Source organism: Acinonyx jubatus, chromosome D2, assembly GCF_027475565.1.
Source record: "Acinonyx jubatus isolate Ajub_Pintada_27869175 chromosome D2, VMU_Ajub_asm_v1.0, whole genome shotgun sequence".
NCBI lineage: Eukaryota > Metazoa > Chordata > Mammalia > Carnivora > Felidae > Acinonyx > Acinonyx jubatus.
The window spans coordinates 57,442,857-57,467,972 of NC_069393.1; the positions used below are offsets into that span (position 1 = coordinate 57,442,857).

The following is a 25,116-nucleotide window of genomic DNA, read 5'->3' on the forward strand; positions in this document are numbered from 1 at the left end:
AAGGGACAGATAATAAAGGCAAAAGACAGAAGAGGAAAAGAATATCAAGTGAACCTCTCACAGGTCAGAGTGGGAGGGCATGTGGGAGACAGGGTTTTCCCAGGGGCTGAGCCAGGGGAACATCAGCCTCTGGCTCTGGAAGCTGTTACACAGTGATTTGACTGGAAATCATAAGGAGGACTCGAGACTCCAAAAGGAAGAACTTGGAGCCCCTATCAGGGTAGATCCCCTTCCTCCTCCTAATATATCCCAAGTATAAGATATCTGTCCCTCACCAAGATGACCACCAGGTCCAGAATGTTCCAGATGCTTCTGAGGTAACGAAACTGGTGGATGTGGAGCTCCAGTATCTCCTCTACCACATAGTAAAAGATGAAGATGCAGAAGATGATTTCACAGACAATGATAAAGAAGTCCCAGTTACTGACATAGCGGATCAGCTTAACTGTGCGGATTTGCCAAGATGGGATGGCACCTCCTGTAGCTGGAAACTCCACCACCAGTCTGTGGGAGGAAGGGGAGATATCTGGTGAGGCCTGGGCTAGGATAGTTCCTCCAATCCCCTCTCCTCCACGCCCACCACAGGGCACACATTTAAGGAAAGGTCTCAAGCAGAGAAGGGAACCAGGAACCATGGATGGAGGTAAGACAGGGAAAGGAGACCCACCTCAGAACACAGAAAAGGTTGATGTTGGCATTGTAGACTGAGAAGTCAATGAAGACCACCCGAGTGCCCCTGTCTAGCCACAGGCCCTTCTGAAGGTCCTGGAGTGCCTCTGCACTGGCCTGTCGGGACCCTGGAAGGTCCAGATAGTAGCCACCTCCACTGTAGCTTGTCAGCCGGCCCCAATGAGAGGAGCCCCCCAGCTCATCCTGCGAGTGGTATGTCCACCTGTTACAGAAGAAGCCATCTGAGCAGAGAGGTCTGAGCCAGTCCAAAAGCTGATCTCCTGAGGCAATGGCAACACTTGATGATTGTCTGGGCATTACAGTTTCATATATATTATATATACATATCATGTATAATATATATTCCACACATATCATCTTGTTTGATACTAACAACTATTTGAGAATGGAGGGTAAATATTATCCACATTTTGAAGACGAGGAACCTAAGACTCAGAAATGTCTAAGATAATCCAGCTAGTTAGTGGCCAAACTAAAACTCAAATATAAATGTCCTGATTTCTCATGATGTCACCCAAAACTATGGATGACAAACCCATGCCCCACTTTTGATCTCAGACTCAGGAGTCCCCACTAGGGAAACACCTGGCTCATATAATACAGAAAAGACCCTTTCTGCTCTTGTGGTTGTGCACCTGGCTGCTTCGCCTCATGATTCTCTGTTCCATCCACAAACTTTCCTCCCTGTGCCCTTCCTTCCTTCCCCTTCACATCCTGTCCATCCTTTTCCCCTTTCTTTTCTAATTCTCCATTGACCCTTAACCCCTTGTTTCTTCCCCTACAGTTCTAAGGGTCAGACTCTTCCAATTATGACTTGTGTGGCAGCACCAGTGCTTCATCTATTCTCCATACCCATAAGAACACCTGGACAAGAGAATGCTTTCTCTGCCAGGACTGTCCCCAGGGTAGTGCAAATGTGACTGTGACCTGTGTGTGGAAACAAGTCCAGAGGCTATGGTCTTGTTTGCTAATGTATCTTCTCTGTTCCTGAGTGACCCAAACCAAGATCTCCTAACAGTCACAGATGGGACTCAGAGAGATGCTCCCCCTGCCCCTCCCCCAGATCCCCCCAAGGCTCTTTAAGACTAAGTGGAAATCGTTCCCAACCCTTGGGATGGTGTCAGGCTCAGAGAAGCAAGCCTAGCAACATTGGTGGGGGGATTCACTCACGCTGTGCCATTGAGAGGCCCGAAGGGGAGCTGCTCTTCTTTGTCTGGAGAGTAGACGTCGTAGCAGCTCAAAATGTCCTCACGGAAGTCTTCATGCACCACGCAGGAGTCATTGCGGACCCTCAGCTGCCGTAGCCTTGGAACCCCCAGCAGCAGGTTCTCATAGTAGATGAAGGAGTGGGAGCCATGGCCCAGGCTCTGGTTGTTGTACCATTTGGTCCAATACAAACTGTCCAGTAGTGGGCCCTGGGCAAACTAGACCACAAGCTGGGTTGGGCCTAACCTAACCTCATCCTGACCTTTACTCTTGGAATGACCTTTGCCATCACTCCTTGACCCCCTGGCTTATCTCTAGTCTACTTCTGTTGGATCCCTCAGCTGACCCATGAACTTTGACCACTTCTTGACCTGACGTGACCCTACTTTTTGTTTGAGATGCATTTTGAAGTTCAGCCTTACCTCTAACTCCCAATACTAGTTTAACTAGTATAGCTTGACTCTCTGGTCATCATCCCAATTTCTCATCTATCTCTACCTAAACTCTACTCTGACCCATTGATTCTTGCCTGACCCTTTGACTTGGCCTGATTCTAGAATAATCTGGTCTCTGGATATGGCCTGGTCCACTGTCTGACATCCCTGAACCCTGGCCTGTGGCTTCATGCTTCAGGCCATTGAGAAGGAGAAAGGAGAGGTAGAGGGTATCTCATACTCACGTCCCAGAAGTCCGCCATACTGCTGATGGCCTGGAAGGAGACTCCGGTGTCTGACGGGGTATGTAAGAAGAGCTCAGACATCACTTTGGTGTAATAATAGGCACTGGAGCTTGTCATTCCGTAGGTCACTAGAAACCAACCCAAGAAGCTGTGTCCTGCTCACTGTTCCCATATCCATTCCCCAGAGAAGATAGGAAAGCCCATTGCCCTGGGGACAGAGGTGCTATCTAGATGGGATCCTATGGCAATAGTGGCATTGGGGAAACCAGGGAATTTATTAGGGAAGAGTTATGACTATAAGGTCTCTTCCTCTCCTCCCAACTTACCTTAGAAAGACTGAACTCCACTCAGAAATAGTTTTTTAGATTGTCATTCTGAAAATCCACTTTTTTCTTCCCAAACCAGCTAACTTCCTAGTTCTTATTCCCCAGAGCCAAGATATTTCCACCTTCTGCATCAGGCAGTGCTTCCTTTCCTTTGTCCTATATTTATGCCTTTGGAAAAGTACCTTTTAATTCTAGAGTAGTCCAAGGCCCTGGCCAAACACCTTACGTGGAGATTGGTGTCCTGAACCTTGGAGTCAGTGACTCCACAGCCATGGGAGTGGGAGGTAGGCATGGCACCTCTGGCCCCAGGGCATCCTGAGGGGGCACAGTTATCTCATGAGGGAGGGACTCAGAGCATCCCCATCAGAAAAAGACCAGGCTTTTGCATTGAAACTGAATCTCCCTCAACCACCCTAACCCATACACCCAGTCTAAAGTAGGGATCTCAAGGGAAGCTATAAGTTTTCTAGCTAAAAGATAAAATTTGACAAGTATAAGCTATTTATTTTATAGATTGTCCCTCAGTCTAGATTTGCCTGATGTTTCCTTGTGTTTAAAAATTCAGGTTATACATTGGGCAAAGCATACCAAAGAAGATATGTGTGTTCTTCTCAGGGTTTCCTATCAGGAGGCATATATTGTCTAATTGTATCATTACTGGTGATGCTAACTTTCATTCCTTGTTAAGGCAGTATCTTCCAGCTATCTTCAATGTAAAATTATTTTTCTCTTTGTAATTAATATGTATTTTGTGGGGAAACACTTTGAAACTATGTAAATATCCTTTTACTCATCAATCTTTCACCTACTAGTTTTAATATCCTTTAATGACTTTTGCCTGATTATTCTTATTAAGGTTGTCAAGATTTGATTTTCCCATTCCATCATTCCTTCTGCATTTGTTAGTTAGCATTCTCTCTAGGAAGAACTTACCTTTCTTCCTCGTTTATTTATTCATTTCTATATATCAGCATGAACTTATGGATTCTTGTTTTTATAGTTTTTAATTTGTTAGTATTATACTTTATTGTTATTTAATTTTTTAGCCAAGTCATGCAGGATAAAGAAAAACTAAAGAGTTGTTCCATATTAAAAAAAAAAAAGAATAAAGAAACATAAAAACTAAATGTAACATGTGCATTTAGCGAGGATTAAATCCTGGACAATAATTTATTTTCTTGTACTATAAAGGCTATTAGTGAAACAATTGGTGAGATTGTAATAAGGTCTGTTCATTAGATGATAGTACTGAATCAATGATAATTTTCTTTCATAAGATAATGTCCTTGTTTTTAGAATTACATATTAAAGTATTTAGGAGCAACAGGGCATTATGTCTGCAATTTATTCTCAAATAGTGTGTGTGTGTGTGTGTGTGTGTGTGTGTGTGTGTGTGTGTCTAGAGAAAGAGAGAGAGATTGGGAGAGAGAACAATAAGGAAATGCAAGCATGGTAAAATGTACACATTTGGGAAATATGGGTGAAATGTATATATAAGAATTCTTTGTATTATTCTTGCAGCTTTTCTGTAAGTCTGTAATTACATCAAAAAATTAAAGTAGGATTTTTCAGTCTCTTATGGGCAATTCTCTTTAAGAATTTTCTTTTTCAGGGGCGCCTGGGTGGCGAAGTCGGTTAAGCATCCGACTTCAGCCAGGTCACGATCTCGCGGTCCGTGAGTTCGAGCCCCGCGTGGGGCTCTGGGCTGATGGCTCAGAGCCTGGAGCCTGTTTCCGATTCTGTGTCTCCCTCTCTCTCTGCCCCTCCCCCGTTCATGCTCTGTCTCTCTCTGTCCCAAAAATAAATAAAAACGTTGAAGAATTTTCTTTTTCAAATTTTGGGCCGTACTTGCTCCTACCACCCCTGGAGCTCATCCATAGTCTTGTAGGAAAGAGGGACTGGTGAGTGATCCTAGAATAGGCACAAGCAACATCACACCTTTCCGGGGGAGAAATCTGCAAAGAAGGAAGCATTATGGCTTCACATTCCCTCATTCTGCTCTTTTTAAGTCCAAGAAACAACTTGACTCCTAATTCAAATCTGTGATCATCTTCCCTTAGTATCTGGAGAACTCATACTCAGCTTTTTAGGACTTGGAAAATGGGTTGGAAGTGAAGCTTCTGTCTGCTGAGAACCCAACCACAGAGTAAGAATGATCAGTAAGCTGAACTTTTCCTAATGCCATAGGCTGATTAAATTGATATAACTTCTAGATGGCCACTAGGTGGTGCTCTTGCTGTATCTTTTTCTCTCCAATTCTCCACTCCTACTCAGAATTACTACTCAGAATTAACATTGCTCTGAACTGGTTGTCAACCCCATATGGAGATGTAGCATTTCTGATTATTATCCAAGATAGTAAAGACTATGTATTTCGAGAAAAATGGTTTTACCTGGTCAAATGCCCACCGGTACTCAGAAACAGTATTCTTTGTAACTTTTTAATTGAAGTACATGCAAACAAAAAGACCAAGTAGAAGTTGTTAAAAAACCTCTTGGGGGCACCTGGGTGGTTGAGCATCTGACTCTTGATTTCTGCTCAGGTCATGACCTTGCCCACGCTCAGCATGGAGTTTGCTTGGGATTCTCTCTCCCTCTCTCTCTGCCTCTCCCCTTCTCTCTCTCTCTCTCTTAAACACACACACACACACACACACACACACACACACACTCGCTCTCTCTCTCTCAGTAAATAAATATTTATAAAATAAGTAAATACATAATAAAAATCTTCTAAATTAAGGTTTAAGCCTTGTTTGCTGCCTATTCACTACCTTCTCCCCACCCAAATACCTTCTCTCCCTTGTTAATTCTTACTTCAGCAAATTTTGTACTTTGTCTCAGGAGATAAGGGGTGTTTACCCACCCACCTCTATGAAATTCAGCTTACTATTTTGAAAGCCCAAATCGATACTTGGTAGAACATATTATCAGTCTACCAACCTGATTATTCTAAAGACACATTTTATATTCATTAAACAAACATAACTCAAAGTCCAACATGTGTGAAACACATGGTCATTGGTTTCTATCCTTAAAAACTTCTATTGAGAAAGATGTCCCAGAATGAACTTTCTTTAGTACATCTTTAACATTTAAAATTGAATTATACAGAATAGAATCTTTTTTCTTTTTTTTTTTTAATTTTATTTTTTAATTTACATCCAAGTTAGTTAGCATATAGTGCAACAATGATTTCAGGAGCAAATTCCTTAATGCTCCTTACCCATTTAGCCCATCCCCCCCTTCCACAACCCCTCCAGCAACCCTCTGTTCTCCATATTTAAGAGTCTCTTATGTTTTGTCCCCCTCCATGTTTTTATATTATTTTTGCTTCCCTTCCCCTATGTTTATCTGTTTTGTATATTAAGGTCCTCATATGAGTGAAATCATATGATATTTGTCTTTCCGTGACTGAGTAATTTCGCTTAGCATAATACCCTCCAGTTCCATCAGAATGGAATCTTTTAATAGTATGCTGACCTACCCTGATCATGTATGCACTCAGAATGAACTTGTAGAATAAGCATGAGCTTTGAAGCCAGATTGACCTAGGTTCAAATCCTAGCTCTGTCACTTACAGTATAGACTTGGGCTCTGAGTCTCAGATTCCTCATCTGAATGGGGGAATACAATGTCTTTCTTGTAATATTATGAAGATAAAAGATGATGTCTTTAGAATGCATTGAACACAGTGGGTGCTTAACAACCAGTTCTAGTCATCCCACTATATGCTCCTGAGGGGACAAGGACTATGACTCATTCATTTAGCATGGTGCCTGGTATTTAATAGTTTTTCAATAAGTGTTTGTTGGGCTGAACCAAAAGTGGGGGGAAAATTGCCATGTAGAGTAGAATGAAATAAATGAATAATTTTCAAACTAAATAAGGTGTTATGGCTCCATATTTGACACATACCAGCAATATCATAAAACAGTCAAGGATAATTCCTATTTAATAGACGGAAAGAGGCTAGAATATTTAGTCCAAAGAGAGGAATAAATTCATAAAGTCTCAGGTAAGAGAAACAAAGCCAGTCCTTGGCTGATGTATGAAGCAAGTAAAGTCAGCAACCCTTACACAATGTGATGGCAGAAATGTTGGTGGCACAAATCAATTTTCCTAACATGTCAACTGTCCAGAACACCAGATGAATACGAGGCTTAGAGGTTGCGGCAATCTAAACCCAAAAGCAGGGCAGGAGAGGTCCAGGATTGCTAGAATGAGTGATGATTTCAGCTCCTATGTCTCATAATATGATATGGAAACTGCAGCATGCATCAGAATTACTTAGAAGGCTTATTAAAACAGAGATTGATGTAGGTCTATGTGGGGCATGATAATTTTCTTTTTTTAATTTTTATTTATTTATTTTGAGAAAGAGTGTGTGTGTTTGTGTGAGCAAGAAAGGGGCAGAGAGAAAGAGAGAGAATCCGAAGCAGGCTCTGTGCTAACAGTGCGGAGCCTGACACGGGGCTTGATCTTGCCATCTGTAAGATCATGACCTGAGCCTAAATCAAGAATCAGATGTTTAAGTGACTGAGCCACACAGGTGCCCCAGGGCTCAATAATTTTCATTTCCAATACATTCCCATGTATTGCTGATGCTACTGGTTCTGGGACTGCACTAGAATCACTGCCATGACCTTTTGCTATATAATCCCACTTGTCTTTGATAGCGTCGTCAAGAAGGCAGGGGGTTTCCTATTGTCTGTTTCTGTGATTCTCAAGACTGGAAGTACAGGGCACCTGAGTGGCTCAGTTAGTTAAGCACCCAACTTTCAGCTCAGGTCATGATCTCATGGTTCATGGGTTTGAGTTGATAGCTTAGAGCCTGGAGCCTGCTTCGGATTCTGTGTGTGTGTCTCTCTCTCTGTCCCTCCTCTGCTTGTGCTCTCTCTCTCTCTCTCAAAATAAATAAATAAACATTAAAAAAAAAAAAGACTGGGAGTGGGGAAGAAGAAATAACATCTTTCCCAAAGGACTCTCAGAACCCCTTTGGGATATGAAAGCTTTGACAAACTACACAGCCCTCTTAGAATAGCCCCTTTTCACCACCAAGGGAAAATCACTGAATCCATTGCCCTAGGGAGCCACTGGCAGTTACTGGAGGGGACCATATCCCTCCAGCATGTTGTAGGAGAAAAAGATTGAAAACAACTTGTTGATCTTTCCTGTGTCTCCTTTCCCCCACTTGACCCCATTAATTACCATTGAGGTAAATCATTTGACTTTCCTTTAAAGAACCAGCTTGCCAAAGTGGAACACATGGTTCAGAGATTTCTGAATCTGACAGGGACTCAGCATATCCATTTTACAACCACCCTTCTCCATATCACGAGAAATAAAAGACCAGCTATTTACTACCTGAAAACATCTATTATATGCCCTATGCTAAGTTTTGACACACCTATTGCATTTAATGCCACAATAGCACTACGTATTTGGTGCTATTATTATCCCCATTTTCCAGCGTCAGATAACTGAAATAACTTGCCCATGGAGCCAGGATTCAAATGCAAATCTATCTGCTTCCCTAGCAAATTAATTCTTTTCTGGTCCTAGGACCCATCTATATTCAAGGCGTAGAAGTAACAGGAGGGAAAATGTAAGCTCCATAAAAGGCAGAACATCCTAGCTACTAGTGCTTTCAAATTATGAAATGGATCATTTCACCCACACCCATTTCATCTCCAGCAGTGTCCATGAGGACTGCCTACTGAGGATCACGTGGTGTGGGCTCCTGCGAGCAGCCTTCCTGGTTCCTTCCTTTAAGATCCAGTGAAGGAGTGGAATTGCTCTGTTTCAAAAGGCAACACTAGACAAGGGAATGGGTCGGAGCTGGAAGGAATCAGACAGAATTCGAGTAAGTATATTGAATGTCCATATGTCAGTACGTTACTTCTTTTTTGATAGAGTGAGGGCCTCACTTCAGGACATTTTCAGACACTGGGCAATGACTGCTTGAGAATACTATGAAGAAGATTCAGAGACCAGGTGGTGGCTCACCATCCAGCACAGAGTATCTGATTTTTTTTTCCCCTCTTGGACAGAACTAAGTTCTCTTGCATACACTATATCATGCCTTTTAACCTTGGCCTCAGATCAAATTCACAGTTGCTAAATAATAATAACCTCCATTACTGACACATTATGCACTGGGCTTTGCACACATTGTCTCCCATAAGCCTAAAAAAACCTCAGAAAGTAGGAACTACCATCTGCATTTTATGCTGTTAAATAACTTGTCCAAAGATCATACAGCAAGTGAGTAGAATTTCTATTCAAACCCAGGTCTGCCTTACTCCAAAGGCCATGAATTTAGCCATCACTCTACATTACACTAATATATCCTCTACCACTCAAATCCTTCTGATTAGGGACTCTAACTCTCCTTCCAAAAATCAAGCCAAATGTTTAGTATTTTGCAAGTTTATAAGGTGCCCTTATAAGAAAACTCTATTTAAAGAGTCCAATATCTGAGTTAGGAGGTGAATTGCAAAAAGCTATTAGTAAACTCAAAACATCACCATCTTAAAAGAAGCTCCAAAGTCCTTCATTCTAATATAAACAATAACAGATAATTGTATATAAATCTGTATGAAGAGTCATACTTTGACATAGGTGAGCCCAAAGAAGGAAAAACTCACATGTACAAAAATGTTACCTGGGTTATTTATAGTGTCAAAAGATTGTAAACAACTTAAATATCCTACAAAGAGGCAATATTGAAGTAAACTATGATATGATCAAGTCACTCCACAACAATGGAGTGTTACAAAGCCATTGAAATGGTAATAAACATAGAATGCAAAATTGTTTCTTTGTCATCATGACAACTAAATACTTTACAAAAATACTAGGTATGTAAAAACTTGAAGGAAAAATGGACTTTTCAATGAATGAGTAGTGCAATAGGTGGATTTTATTTCTCTTCATTCCCATGGAGTTCAATTAATGCTATAATAATAATACAATATAAAAATCATAAAATTATTTTAAAAAATCTTTCCTCCTATTTGTTTCCAAGTCATAGGTTAAAATTTCCAGGTGCTGGATGCTGTACTAGACTTTGTGACTGCTTCCTTAAGATCTTCTCTTGGTTAATACCATGATTTTATTTGAGATATCACACCTCTGTGGATCATCTCATGAATGTTGCTAGAAGCTGAATTCAACCCTGGCTCTTGGATTTGGGCGGGAAGCTTAGACCTAAACTAATCCATGAATAGCCCTTCCTTGGCCCCATTACAGGTTAAGGGATGAACATGTAACACATTTCAGGTCAAGAAATCACAAAGAGGGGCACCTTGGTGGCTCGGTTGAGCAGCCAACTCTGGATTTCAACTCCAAGTCATGATCTCATGGTTCATGGGATCAAGCCCCACGTTGGGCTCTGTGATGACAGCATGGAGCCTGCTTGGGATTCTCTCTCTCATTCTCTCTCTCTGCTCCTCCCCCCACTTGGCTCTCTCTCTCAAAATAAATAAATAAACTTAAAAAAAAAGAAGTCATGAAGAGAGACTTCTGGAGTCTTTTATAAGACCTTCTCTCTTATAATAGATATGAATGAGAAAGTCCCAGAGGATTCAGCCCTAAGATGAATCTGTGCAGCTGGCAGAATTGAATAATAGAAATAGACAGGTCTTTGATGATTAAGTCACTGGATGGGTCATCCTTGAACCCTACCCTCCTTTGGACTTTCATTACCTAGACAATAAATCCCATATGGTTTAAGCCAGTTTCGCTGCATTTTATTCCCTTGTAATGTGATCCTTACTTATGTGGAAACGATGACATTTTCAAAAAGATGGCATTATTTCCAAGAAAATAGAGGTAGAAAGCCTTCTGCTACTGTTGGAACATCTCTGGAGAGCAGCCAATGACTTTAGCTTATTTGTGCCAAATCTACATTAATTAAAATACATTAATCACCCTGTATTAAAGGAGGCTTACTGACTAAACCGACTGATGATGATATTCTAGGAACATACCTACAATTAATTCCTCAAGGCTCTCCAAGCTTTATTTCTGGGTAAATCCAGGTCTCCAGAATACAATAAAAATTTACACACACATATGTGTGTGTACGTATAAGCATATATATATGGATATATATGCCTATATGCATATATACATACACAAATGTGTACATATGTCTGTATAGTATATCGCTACTCCTAAAAATTATGTAAGAATGAGAATTTAATATGGATTTTAAAGGAGGCAGATATAAAAGACAGCCAAAAGAAGAGTAGCTTCAGTCTTTAACATTGCTTTTATCCATTATGATATTCCATGTCTCATATAAAACCCAACAAAGCCAATTGTTCCCAGAACTAGGGTCTCCTTATTAACTGGTGTGCTTTTTCTTACCAGTGAGAACTGCGCAGCCTGTTTATGTTTTCTTCTTGCTTTGGGTGCCAGGAATCTCAGGCTTTGTTCTTATTTGCAGTACTTTTGTTCATCTTTTCTGGTACAAGGTGTCTTCCCCCCCATGTTTTCCCATTTCTTTTGCCAAGTTTTTAAATTATAGTTCTAGGGGCACCTGGGTGGCTCAGTCAGTTAAGCGTCCGACTTCAGCTCAGGTCATGATCTCACAGTTCGTGAGTTCGAGCCCCGCGTCAGGCTCTGTGCTGACAGCTCAGAGCCTGGAGCCCATTTCAGATTCTGTGTCTCCTTCTCTCTCTGCCCCTCTCCTGTTCATGCTCTGTCTCTCTGTCTCTCTGTCTCAAAAATAAATAAACGTTAAAAAAATTTTTTTAAAAATTAAAAAAAATTATAGTTCTAATTGGCTATATTTTATTGCATCTGTGCTTTTGAGAAACTGTGTATTTATTTATTTTGAGAGAGGCAGAGAGAGTGCAAGTGGGAGAGGGGCAGAGAGAAAGGGAGAGAGAGAATCCTAAGCAGGCTCCACACTATCAGTGCAGAGCCCAACGAAGGGCTCAATCCCACAACCATGAGATCATGACTGAGCCGAAATCAAGAGCTGGATGCTTAACTGACTGAGACACCCAGGCACTCCTGTATCCTGTGCTTTTTCATGTAAGCTGGCTCATGTGCCTTTGAGCTGGCTCAGGTGCCTTTAATGTAAGCTGGCTCAGGTGGGGCATAATATATTATTATTATTAAAGAAGCATAACTGTAATAATTATTAATCACCACCATCATCATGAGCTTGGGTAATAACCTGATTTTATCCATTCCAATATTTATAGTAGAGACTGAGTATTAAGTCCTCTGTTTTGAACTGCTGAAAGACCTTCCCAGCTCAGAGCAGTAACAAGAAGTCAGCAGTTTCTTTGTGTGCCTAGCTCCCCAGGTGATTGCCATCTAGGCCATCATATGCTACTGAGCTCCTTCCTTGGTCCTAATTACTATTTAATGGAACTTTGCTGTTATTTTCTAGCAGCCCTCTCCTTGGGCAGGAGAGTGCCAACTAAATGACAAAGAACCTTGAAAAGCTGGGGTGCTTCTGCCAGCGAGTGTATAATTATAATTCCTTTATATTTCAATACTACTCCTCTGTTGGAAACTCTGTGCCTTGAAGTTTTTGAAACTCAAAAGACAACTACTCCTTCCTAACCTGGATAGCTGTGAGGAAAAGCAAGGATTTTTTCTAGCGATCTGGAGGTCTCTTCCCTCCACCCCAAACCCAGCCCTGACAGTCATTGTGCGGATAGAACTTTCACTGTTCCATCAATCTTCCAATTGTTGAAGGGTTGGAAGTTCCTTGGGCTTTACCAATCCTATAAATTTACCCTGTGGTTACTTGGATGGCCTCTTCCTGAGCCCCTCTTATCACCTGGATTGTGGAGAAGCTCTCTGAAACATCTCTACCTATTTCTTAGCACACTGGATCCAGTTTGGCTTTGGTCATATAATTTGAGAGGGAGGGAAGTTTGTTTTATGCTAACTCCTCCAGGGTGATTCTTCTTTCTTGTGAAATAAAATAAAGAACCCTGAAACTGTCACTTCTTATGCCTCTGCAACAGTCTCTGATAATAGTTTCACAATAGTTTAGTGAAATACTTTAATACCCACTCATGGTGGAAAACTATCAGGCCTCATCAGCCTCCCTGGTGATTTTGTATCAGGGAGGTTATAAGTGCCTTGGTTTCTCTGGGTTCCATTAATTGTTGCCACTCCCATGTCAAATTATGGGCAAGAGCTCTCCCCCTATTTGGCATAGACTACTAGTCATTTCTCAATACCTTTCCTCCCCTTCTTACATGATCATGTAATTTTATCTAGAAGCACATGGCTCCCATCTAAATACCACATTACCCAGCCTCCCTTGCAGCTAGTTATGGTGCCTGAACAAGTTCTGGTCAGTGGAATGTGAGTGCAGGAGTAGGCTTCCACTTACAACTTCCGGCTCATGTCCTTAAAAGGATGGAATGTACTTTCCTTTTCTACTTTCCTACTTCCTGACAGCTGTAATATGCACATAAGAGCAGGAGCTGGAGCATGAGGTAGAAGGCATACGTTGAAAATGGCAATGCAGTGAGGTAGAAGCAACCTGGGCTCCACGTGACTGTGGAGCCCCATATTAGTCCAGGGCTTCTCATACCTCAGAATGTTACGAGAGAGAGAAATAAACTCCTGTGAATGTTTCATATGAATACCTCCACATCAGATGGGTACTTTGGAAAAGGAATTTTTCTAGGAAAATTACGGAAAAAGAGTTGAAGTCAACAAACTGACAACACAAAATTCCTATGTTAAGAAAAGTCAAATCTAATCACAGATCTCTTAGTTAAAACTATTTACTGAGTATATAAACTCCTTTTCCTTTTCTCAGTAGGAAGTGCCCTGTTAAGAAATCCTCTTAGAAAAAAAGAAAAAAAAAAAGAAAGAAATCCTCGTTTCCTGAGGGGCTCAGGAAAGACGTGGGTGCCTGGATGGCTCAGTCAGTTGAGCATGTGACTTTGATTTCAGCTCAGGTCATGATCTCATGGTCATGGGACCAAGCCCCACGTTGGGTTCTGTGCTGACAACGTGGAGCCTGCTTGGGATTCTCTCTCTCCCGTGCTCTCTGCCCCTCCCTTGCTCATGTACCTCTCTCTCTCTCTCTCCAAATAAATAATTAACTTGAAAAAAAGAAGAGGGGCGCCTGGGTGGCGCAGTCGCTTAAGCGTCCGACTTCAGCCAGGTCACCATCTCGCGGTCCGTGAGTTCGAGCCCCGCGTCAGGCTCTGGGCTGATGGCTCGGAGCCTGGAGCCTGTTTCCGATTCTGTGTCTCCCTCTCTCTCTGCCCCTCCCCCGTTCATGCTCTGTCTCTCTCTGTCCCAAAAATAAATAAACGTTGAAAAAAAATTTTTTTTAAAAAAAGAAAAAAAGAAGAAATCCTCTTATTGTTGCTGTTCTTCTTGGGCAATTCCTCCTTCTACTCACACGTTCTAATTAACTCTATTAGGTCATTTATATAAAGTTGGATTCCAAATGTCTCATGTTTCTTAAAATGGACAGTAGGCAGAAGAAAGTTGCAACCTAGAAATGAGGGAAGGGTTAAATCCTCAGAGCATTCTCTAGAGGATTATATAAAACAAGTGCATTTCACTAAAATTCAAATATAAGTGCCTGGAAAATGGCTGAAATGATATACACCAAACTATTTACAGTGTTTAAGAATAGTGGCCTTTAACATTTTCCATATTATTTGACTTTTGTTTTTAACAAAGAACTATGTATTAGTTAAACTTTTAATAAAGATATTCCCAGGATTTTGGGGGGCAAGGGGTAGAATTCTTTTGGAATGGAATGAGGAGAAACACTGTTTTATATTTTCCTTTCATTGCCCTTCCAGACTCTGACTCTGGCAAAGCTCTTGCATATTCATAGCCTGAGGCCTCAGTTGGCTCTTGCTCCCACCCCTGCCTACTCCAGGCTGAGAGCCAGTAATGTTAAAACAAAACAACAGCAACACACACACACACACACACACACACACACAAATGGCAATGACTTTGGGTTTCCTCAGACTTGAATAGTTGCTTCCTTCTGAGACCTGCAAGAGTTCCCAGGTCTCTCTGAACCTTCTGTCCACCTTGCTGTCACCCTGGAGCACCTCTCCATCCATGTGTCACTGTCGGTTTACGTGTTGGCTTCCCTTGCTCCCTGAAGGCAGAGGGTGTATCTCATGTATCTGAAAGCCTTTAATAGTTGACCGAGGTAATAGGATTTCATAAATATTTGAAAGAATGAATGTGTGAATAGCCAGGATCTTGTCCTTAGTTTGAATGTTTTGCTAACAAGCTCTCAATATTTCATTTGTTGAACACTCCATGCCGAGAAACAATATGATTTGACTAGCTGAGACTCATTCTCTAAACAAGTGGTTGTCAAACATTTTGTTCTCAGGACACTTTTGTGACTCCTAAAAATTATTAGGAACTCAAAAAGGTTTTAATTTGGGTTGTAGCTAACAATAATTACCTTACAGAAATTAAAACTGAGGAAAAATTTAAGCATTTATAATAATGATTCATTTTTAAACAATAACAAACCCAATATACATAAACATAGACAACATATTTTTATGAAAAGCAATTATTTTCTAAAACAAAACAAATAAATTTGGTGAGGAAAATGGGATTGTTTAACCCTTTTGCAAGCCTGTTCAATGTCCGTCTTTAAAGAACACTGCTGGATTCTCACATCTGCTTCAGAATTCAACATGTTGTTGTATGTTGTTTCGTTGAAATATATTTGAAGAGGGGTGCCTGGGTGGCTCAGTCGGTTGAGCGTCCGACTTCGGCTCAGGTCACGATCTCGCAGTTTGTGAGTTTGAGCCCCGCATCGGGCTCTGTGCTGACAGCTCAGAGCCTGGAGCCTGCTTCAAATTCTGTGTCTCCCCCTCTCTCTACCCTTCCCCTGCTCATGCTCTGTGTCTCTCTGTCTCTCAATAATAAATGCGAAAGAAAAAAAAATTAAAAAAAAAGAAACAAATATGAAGAAAATATGACCTCTCTCAGACATGTAATTTGGTAAGGGAGGACCTCACAAACCCCCTGAAAGGGTCTCAGGAGGCCCCAGGGTCCTTGGAGCACAACTTTGACAATATTGCCCTTTGCCTTATATCTGTGACTAGAACCTCCACACAGGTCTAACGATCTACTTGAACTTAAAATCATAGACTTACTGTTGCCACCACCGAATAGCATAAGGAAATTATTAGCAGCGTTATTATAATCCCTTACCTGTGTACCATGTTTCATTGTTTTCAAAGCATTTTCTCATGCAATACCTCCCAACAGCTCAGACATGGTCTAACTATCCCACTTTGCCCACGAGCAGTTTTCCTTTTGTTAAATATCAAAATTCCATCAAGTAAATTTTAAAGATCTAATTGGCTTTATCAATTGATCTGTGAATCAGGCAGCGTCCCATCTAGCAAGTAGAGGGGAGCTCCAAAGGGCTGCAGAAAAGGAAAGGTTTTTAAAGAGGGAGTGGAAAAAGGAAATTATTAGCAAAGAAGCCATTGTTTTAGGCAAGATCGCCCTTCTGTGCGGAACAGAAGGGGCCTATCAGTAAATTTCCTAGTGTTGGCCAGACAATTCCTGTGGCAACTGATTAAAGGTTAAATTTTGGGGAGGTTGAAACTGCAATTGGGTCAGGTAGTAAGTCTTCATTTACTGACGTGGGGCCTTAACCTAAGTGACACCATTTGGGTCCTGTGGCTTTCTTTTTAACACTATGAATCATGAAATTCAAATTTATATGGTCTGCTCAGGGTCATTCAATTGGCAAGAGGCAGAGTCAATACTCAGACTCATGCTTTATGAATGAGAGCTACATGTTCTTTCTCTGGCTACTCACATCAGCAGTGCCCCAAACTGAGCTCATCTATAAAAATCTGGAATAGCTAGATTTTATCAGCTACTGCTGCCTGCTCTTTGTACTTGATCAAAGAAAGCATAGTTGTAGGTAAAAAGCCTTTCCCTGATTCCAAGAACTGGCACTTAAATGTACTACTGTATTCCTAGAGACCAGCGACAGCCTCATGAGGGGGAAAACTAAATGACAGGTTATCATCTAGCATTGGACAACAAGATATGTCCAGGCTCACCAGTCTTGTAACAGTGATCCAGGCCCTCAGAATTCTGGGGCACCAGGGAATTCTACTACGGTAAATATCGGCCAAAGTGTGCTAGTGGGCCTAAATCCCTATTATTTAGCTAGAGCTGGCTCAGATCACTTCACCCTAGTACCAGAAGGACTTTGTAACTTTCTGTGTCTGGGTGGGCCATAGGTAACTGAGCATGCTAGGAAAAGCATGAAATCATGCTTTTCATGATTTCATGATTTCATGCTTTTCCTAGCCATGGCCAAACTTGATCCCCAGCAACTGTTTCTAGAGGGCCTAGTCTTTCCGATCCTTCATAAGCATTATCCTGATGCCTTCTCAGGCTTTTCTCAGATCTCAGGCTTCCGGTGAGTTAAACTTTACATTTCAATTATTTCCTAACTTATAAACGAAATAAACTGGTATTTATTAAAAGCCTACTATATGCCAGGCACTCTTCTATTTGTACTTACTTCTTTTCCACCAATCTTACAGAGGTGGTCATTACCATCATCTGATATGTAAAGAAATCAGGGTTTCCAGGGATTTATGTATCTTGAACTATCTTGCTAAAGGCAATGGCTAATAACTGGTTGTACTGTCATTTGAACCATGTCGTCTTATTCCAGGTCCCATGCTCTTCCCATCACCATCATACCTTCACTAACGTCATGATTCTATGTGACCAATTATCTTCTTCCATCCTTACAGTCACATAGGGTATAAGAGCTCACCCACAGACATTTCCTGAACCTCCAATATGTTTCTGTTCCTTTCCTTGCCAATTCTAGGAATGTCCAGTCAAGAAAGACATTTTCTACCGACATTCCTCAAAAAAATTAAAACTAGAACTACCAGGGGAGCCTGGATGGCTCAGTCAGTTAAGCGTCTAACTTCAGCTCAGGTCATGATCTCACGGTTCCTGAGTTCAAACCCCGCATCGGGCTCTGTGCTGACAGCTCAGAGCCTGGAACCTGCTTTGGATTCTGTGTCTCCCTCTCTCTCTGCCTCTCTCCTGCCCATGCTCTGTTTCTCAAAAATAAATAAGGGTTAAAAAAAAATTAAAAAAGAAAACCTAGAATTACCATATGGTCCAGCAATTCCACTTCTGGGTATTTATCTTAAGAAAATGATATCACTATCTCAAACAGATATCTGCACCCCTATGCTCCTTGCAGCTTTATTTACAATAGCCAAGACATGGAAACAACCTAAGTGTCCATTGACAGATGAATGGACAAAGAAAATACAGTACATATGTACAACGAAATATTATTCAGCCACCAAAAAAGGAAATCCTGCTATTTGCAACATAATGGATGGACATTAAGGACATTATACTAAGTGAAGTAAGTCAGACAGAGAAAAACAAATGCTGTATGATGTCACTTATATGTGGAGTCTAAAACAAAAATCAGAAACAAAACCCAACAAACTCATAGATACAGAGAATAAATTGGTGGTTGTCAGATACAGGGGGATGAGAGGGGAAGTGGAATCAGTGAAGGTGGTCAAAAGGTACAAACTTCCAATTATAAGATTAATAAGTCCAGCATGATGACTATAGTTAACAATACGGTATTGTATATTTGAAGGTTGCTAAGAGATTAAATCTTAAAAATCCTCATTATAAGAAAAAAAGTAACTATGGTGACGAGTATTAACTAAACTAATTTGGAGATCATTTCCCAATGCATACATATATGAAATCATGTTTTACACCTAAAATGAATGCAATGTTGTATGTTAATTATATCTCAATAAAGCAAAAAAGAAGGACATCTTCTTCCTAGCCTCCAAATTTACTTCAACTTCTCCTGTTAACGCAGGATTCTACCAATCTATGAACAGATCCTTGAGATCCACTCAAAAAAGGCAGAGTGAACAGAGATAGGCATTTCCTTACAACCATTGATGAATAAAGAGCATCCAGTTGACATTAGTTGGTGTGGAGGCACAAGTCACCAAAGATTGAGGGTCTGTGCCCTCCTCCCCAACTACATGGTGACCAGACCCAGCCGTGTCCTGTCTCAGAGCCGCTCCTATACAGGGCCAGTCCCAGGTGCACCTTTGAGATAACAATACTGTCTCCTAAAACAAACAGCCATTGTTTTCATACAAAGACCTTCAATGTTTCCTCCAACAACAAAAGGCTACAGCCATCCTGCCAAGAAGACAAAGCGCTGGAAGCCTTTTCATAAATATCAGGATGGTGGGAGGGGAGGAGTGGAGGCAAGAAGATCATTCTCCAGCATTTTCTATGTAGAGGAATAGGACAAAATCCACCCATCAGGGACTGTTCTGAATTACTGATCGTTCCTGAACTATTCATAATGACAATAATAACGGTTTCCTAATCTGTGAAATGGAAGTAATATCTATTCCTTACAGGATTGTTGTCAAGACCAAATGAGATAATAGGCGTAAAAGCTCTTTGTAAGACTTAAAAGGCTGCCCAACTGATAGGGTTATTGTGGGAAGACTGATGTTTCACCCACACCGCCTGCATAAAAAAGATAGCTCTATTTTAGCTGATGAAACTCCTAATAGCTCTGGTATCTAGATAAAGCATATGGGAAAAGGAATGTGGTCAGTATGGCTGCCCACCATAGTTTATGAGGGCCTGTCCCAGGCCAAAGTAGGCTATTTTTCCTAGCCCCAGGAACCCAAATCCTGGAAATGAGCCTCCTGGTGGTTGGTCCCTCACCTAGGGTCTAATGTGCCAAACTTCACCCCCCATCCCCTCTCTTGTCCCTCTTAAAACATGCCTTCCTTAAACAATTTACACAAAAGTAGATACACATAATAAATTAAAGCCTGAGAAAACTGTCCATCCTCACTGATAATCAAAGGCAAATTAAGGCAAATTGTACCATGTTATGCCTACTTAATAACAAAAATTACAAATGAGAATATCCAATGTTGGTGAGATTGTGACAAAATTGGTCTGATCTCAGAGTACTAGTGGCATCATAAATTTGTATGATCCCTTACAAAGGCAAAAATAACACCACATAGCAAGTATTAAGAAGGTATTCCTATCTTTTGGCCTAGTAATCTCCCTCCCTGGAAATTCCAAAGGAAATAATTTAACAAAAATGGCAAAAAGTATCAAGTATACATACATTTACCTATAGTTGGCAAATACTGAGACAACAAGAGAAGTATTATAGTTAATTGTGATGTGACTGTAGTCATTAAAATGAAAATATAAAAACTGCTTACAAACATGAAGAAGTATTTAAGATACAATTGTAAGTGAAGGGAACCATATGATACAACTAGGTAAAATATGTAAGTATGTGGATAAGGACTGGAGATAAGTGACAATATCTGTGGGGTTGTGGCGGTAAATTATAGGTGACCTATATTTCAAATGTTCTTTAATGTTTTTATATCATTTTTAAAATACAACAATAAAAAGAAAGAAAAATAACCAGCTGGTAGAATTCTTTCAAAATTATGCTTCTCCTAAGGTAGGATAGGTAGTTATCCTTGCTAAGATGTTGATGGGTGTTAATAAATTAATGTGTAACACATTGACATGCAGAGAGGCCGGAGCAGATTCTAGTTAAAAGTCTCAATAACTGAATCAAGCCAACAGTCACTGAATTGGATCCCTGCTTCTGCCACTTAGTTGCTGTATGGCCCTGGGCAAGCTATTTCACATATCTAAACCTTTCTGGATTTATAAAATGGGAGTGATGACAGAACCAATATCCTAGAATCACTGTGAGTAGTCAACAAGATAATGTATATAGTGTAGTGCTTTCATTCAGTAAAAGGTTGGTGTGTGTGCTGTTAATAACAACAAGGATGTGGTTGTAGTGATAAGCTGAGGTCTTCTGGAGAAAATGCCTTAACTTAAATGGTGCTGTTCAAATGATATTAGCCCTATATGCCTATCTGTGAAGCCAACCACAAACCAAATAGACCTTACTTTTTAGAGCAGGTTTAGGTTTAAAGCAAAACTGAGTGGAAGATACAGAGATTTCCCATATACCTTTGCCTCCACATATGGACAGACTCCCCCATTATCAAAATCATCCATCAGAGTGGTACATTTATTACAATCGATGACTCTACATCGACACATCATTATTCAAAGTCCATACTTTACATCAGTGTTCACTCTTGGTGTTGTATATTATATGGGTTTGGACAAATGTATAATGACAGGTATCTATTATAATATCATCATACAGAGTAGTTTCACTGCCTTAAAAATTCTCTGCACACCACCTACTCATCTCTCTCACCTCTCGGATCCCTGGAAACCACTGATCCTTTTACTATCTCCATAGCTTTACCTTTCTCGGAACGTCATACAGTTAGAATCATACAATATGTAGCCTTTTCAGATTTGCTTCTTTCTTGAGACGTATTTTCTTTATAACCACTCTAGAGGACCAAGTGAGTATATTGAAATTCCACTAGATGATACAAAGATAATTACTATCAGTGATTGGGTTAGATTATTTATATATGTTATCTCCATAAGATAAATAGTATTATCCTTGTTCTAGCAACAAGAAAGTGCCCAAAGTTATAAAACCAGTCAGTGCCAGAGCTGGTATTTGAATCCAGTTTGTCTGTCTCCAACCTTCATATCTTTCCATTATGCCACAGTATTGACCCTAATACCAAATATGGGTCCTGGAATATCTGAATCCATAGGAACTGACAGGGAAAAGCACACTGATAAAGGTGGGTTTCCAAACACATGTCATTGAAGCTCTTGGAAGACAGCATCCTAATTGAACCACACAATAGCCACCCTGAAATAGACCTGCCTAGCTGTAGAATGGGTTGCCCCATGAAATAGTGAAATCCCCGTGGATATTTCCCAGGATGGGGCTAGTTGGCCACCTAACAGAGCACCACAGGAGGAATCATAGAGAAGGGATTTCTGTGTCCTTGAACTGGACAACCTCTAAATCTGGCTGCTCAGGGACTCTGCACTTATTGGACTGAGTTTATGACTCAGACTTTGGCAAGTCACAGACCATTTAGCATTCACCAGTGCATTAAAATGCCCCTAAATATTCTCAGTGGGCTTCCAGAAACCCAACTTCAACCCCCTTCGGTTCCATACACAGGAGCCAGAAATGGTTCACTATAACTCTGGGGAGCTAGGAACCTCCCAATCTTGCTCCAGAGGCTAATCTGGAAATAGAGACATTTATATAGAAAGGCTCTCCCTGTGGGTTTCAGCTGCTATCATGGGATCTGAAAAAGGAGAGGACACTCCTTCCTAGCAGATGATTAAGACAAAAAATCAATATGTCAACAAATGAATTTCTGATGGTCACTTGCTGAAAGGAATCAAATGGCCCCCACAGAATGTACACTTGGTCGACTGTTGTTTCCCGCACACACTGTCTCCTTTCACTCTGTGCTGATGACCCATGGTAAACACTCAGAACTGCCCCTTCTATTCCCACAGAGTAAGTCCCAACAGAGTGCAAGCAGAGAAAGTGCTTTCTGCTCAGTTTTCCTACAGAGCTCACATAAATGTAGTTGGCTCTAAGATGATGACATTTTCCATCTACACTTATGTTTTCAGACACTTTCAAAAGATTCGTGCATCCTAAAAAGAACAGAGCTTTCTGTGGGGTATAAGGTCATGCAATAATGGAGGCACCTTAGTTGTAGGGTCCAAACTTCAGTTTAATTAACACACACGTACACATACAACTCCACGAAACTAGCTAAAATTCACTTGTGCAAGTTTTGGAAGAAGCCATTGGCTATGTACAAAGCATCCTATCTATAGGCCTTATACCATCTATTTGGTGCACCTTTGTTATTATCTATAATTATTTGACTCTATCCTTTCATGGCTCGGTGTTTCATCCTTTCACTGGGTTCTTTCAACTTAGATACCAAACCTTCCCAGTTTGGGAAGTTCCCAGAACTTCAGATAAGCTTGCTTCAGTGTCTGTGGCATGGTGGTCTCTCACATGGGAGAATCCTAGCTGTATTGACCACCATACCACTTGCATCTTTAACCCTTTTATCAGGAATCTGAGCTCCAAGGCCTGCTGAACCTTTTTCCTTCTGCCTCTAAAGAAACGGGGATCAGACATAGCGTAATAACCATGTAAAACCCACCAAACTATTTTTGTTCCAAATAGAAAGGAACCATTTTCCACATTTTACAGAAGGGTAAAAACTTCCACTTTCCAACAAAACATGGTGGCGGCTGAACTGGTGCCAGGAACTTGAATTTAAAAACTGTATTCCCCTCATAATGCTTGACAAAACAACTTTAATAGCTTTCTAACAATCTGCCTTCTTCTCCTGAACTCAGTGACAAAAATTTCTTTTAAATTTTATTTTTATTTATTTTGAGAGTGAGAGGAGCATGAGCAAGAGAGGGACAGAGAGAGAGAGAGAGAGAGAGAGAGAGAGAGAGAAAGAATCCCAAGCAGGCTCTGCACTGTCAGGGCAGAGCTCGTGAACCAGGAGATCATGACCTGAGCCAGAGTCAGACACTTAAATGACTGAGCCTCCCAGATGCCCTGACAAATTCTTTTTAATAAAAATATCTTTAACTGAAAAGGTAACCAATCCCAGGACACGACCTGCTCACACACAGATGCCATCTCCACAGGTGTTGCTGCGGAAGTGTGTACACAGATGTTGTATGCATAGATGCTTCTCACAGAGACACAGAGACAAATGTTACTCACAGAGACAGATGTCCACCAGGAATACGATGTATACTAAAAGCTCCCGCAGGGTGGTCTTGACATACAGCTCCCGGTTTTCAGCTGTGTTCTCAGTCAGGGTTGTTCCCCAAAGTCCTAAGGGACATAGGAGAGATGTCTAGGATCCATAAGAGCAGGGTTCCTCCCAGTTGCCCGGCCCATCAGTCCCTGGACTTTACTCCCATTTCTACTCTGGCCCTCTCCTCACACATCACCTTATTATTATCTTCCTGAATCTGGCTACCCTAATCACATGCAAGCCTGCCCTCCTTCATCAAACACCCTGAGGTAGATAGTGGAAAAGACACTGGGTAGAAGAGAATGAAGACCTGGAAAGGAGGTCCTTGTTTCAGGTGGGGCCATCTAGGGTATCATCACAAATATGCCCTCCCTCAAGCTAACTCCCACATGCCTTTCTGGGTCCCCAGAGATGGAGATGACTGCACCAGGCTCTCTCTCTGAGAGACCATGAGACTGGCCTCTGTGTTCTGGGGACATCGGCTCTAAGAGACAATTCATAAAGCCCAAAGAGATATTGACATCCCACCTCTTCTTCAGATCACATCTCCCCCAAAAGCTTTTGGGACCCCTCTTCTAACTCCAGTATCCTGAAAGAACCCTCCTCCCACCAGGTACCTCTGATGCCACGGCAGATCTGGAAGCAGCAGTTGGACACCAGGGTCCTGTACGCCTTCTTTTGGGGTCCATCTTCAGGCTTTTGGGGCTGGGATTCAGGGGGCATCACACTGGAGATGGTGCAGATCCTCAGTGTCCCATGTGGGGACCGGGGACCACTGTAGGCAGGGTTGTCCCAGGCTCCTCTCCCCATATTTTGGAGCTCTTGCCCCTTGGGACTTCCCATAGCATTCGTGGGGAATGAGGTAGGGGACCTGGCACGTCAGATACCCACTGTCACCTGAAGAAAGAGGGAGCAAAGCACAGTCCAGTCTAGTTAGCAGAAGGCAAAGGAAAGAGAGGGTGAGAACAGCTGGTCTCAGAAAGACTCTGCTTCCTGCCTTTTGTAGGGAGAATCTATACTAGCTGTGGGGAGGGAACAGACAGAAGGGGGTGGAGAATGGCCATCAGTCCTGTCTGGGGCTCTCTCTTCCTCTACCTTGGAGAAAGGGGGGTAGGAGGGACCTGAAGGCAGGGGTTTGGCAGGAGAAAGAGAAGACTGGGAGGGAGGTGTGGAGATGGGGTGGAAGGAAGGAGGAGTGAGAGAGGTGTGCTGGGAGAAGAGGAGGGCTGTTTATAGATGGGCCTGGTGGCTGATGGGGGTGGGGGGAGGGTCCCAGTCTGAAAGAAGAGGGGATGAAAGAGCAGTGGGAGGAGCTGGCAAAAGAGGATGCCTGGCAGACTCCGTTGTGGGTCTGGGCTAATTTCCACTAAAAGCTCCTGAAAGGGCCGACATGGATTGGGCTGGGGACCAA

At 41.6% G+C, this 25,116-nt stretch overlaps 1 protein-coding gene across 1 annotated transcript in view; it reads right to left on the reverse strand.

The window, feature by feature from the left end:
- PKD2L1 (polycystin 2 like 1, transient receptor potential cation channel) overlaps window positions 1-24,876 on the reverse strand; it is a 31,350-nt gene extending 6,474 nt beyond the window's left edge. The window contains exons 1-6 of the mRNA XM_015063141.3: window positions 24,323-24,876; window positions 23,669-23,782; window positions 2,576-2,703; window positions 1,861-2,114; window positions 668-892; window positions 276-504 (exon numbers count right to left, since the gene is read on the reverse strand). Coding sequence (XP_014918627.1) covers window positions 276-504; window positions 668-892; window positions 1,861-2,114; window positions 2,576-2,703; window positions 23,669-23,782; window positions 24,323-24,548 — 1,176 coding nt within the window. The 5' untranslated portion in view covers window positions 24,549-24,876. The remainder of the gene's footprint in view (window positions 1-275; window positions 505-667; window positions 893-1,860; window positions 2,115-2,575; window positions 2,704-23,668; window positions 23,783-24,322) is intronic.
- Window positions 24,877-25,116: the final 240 nt, after the last annotated feature.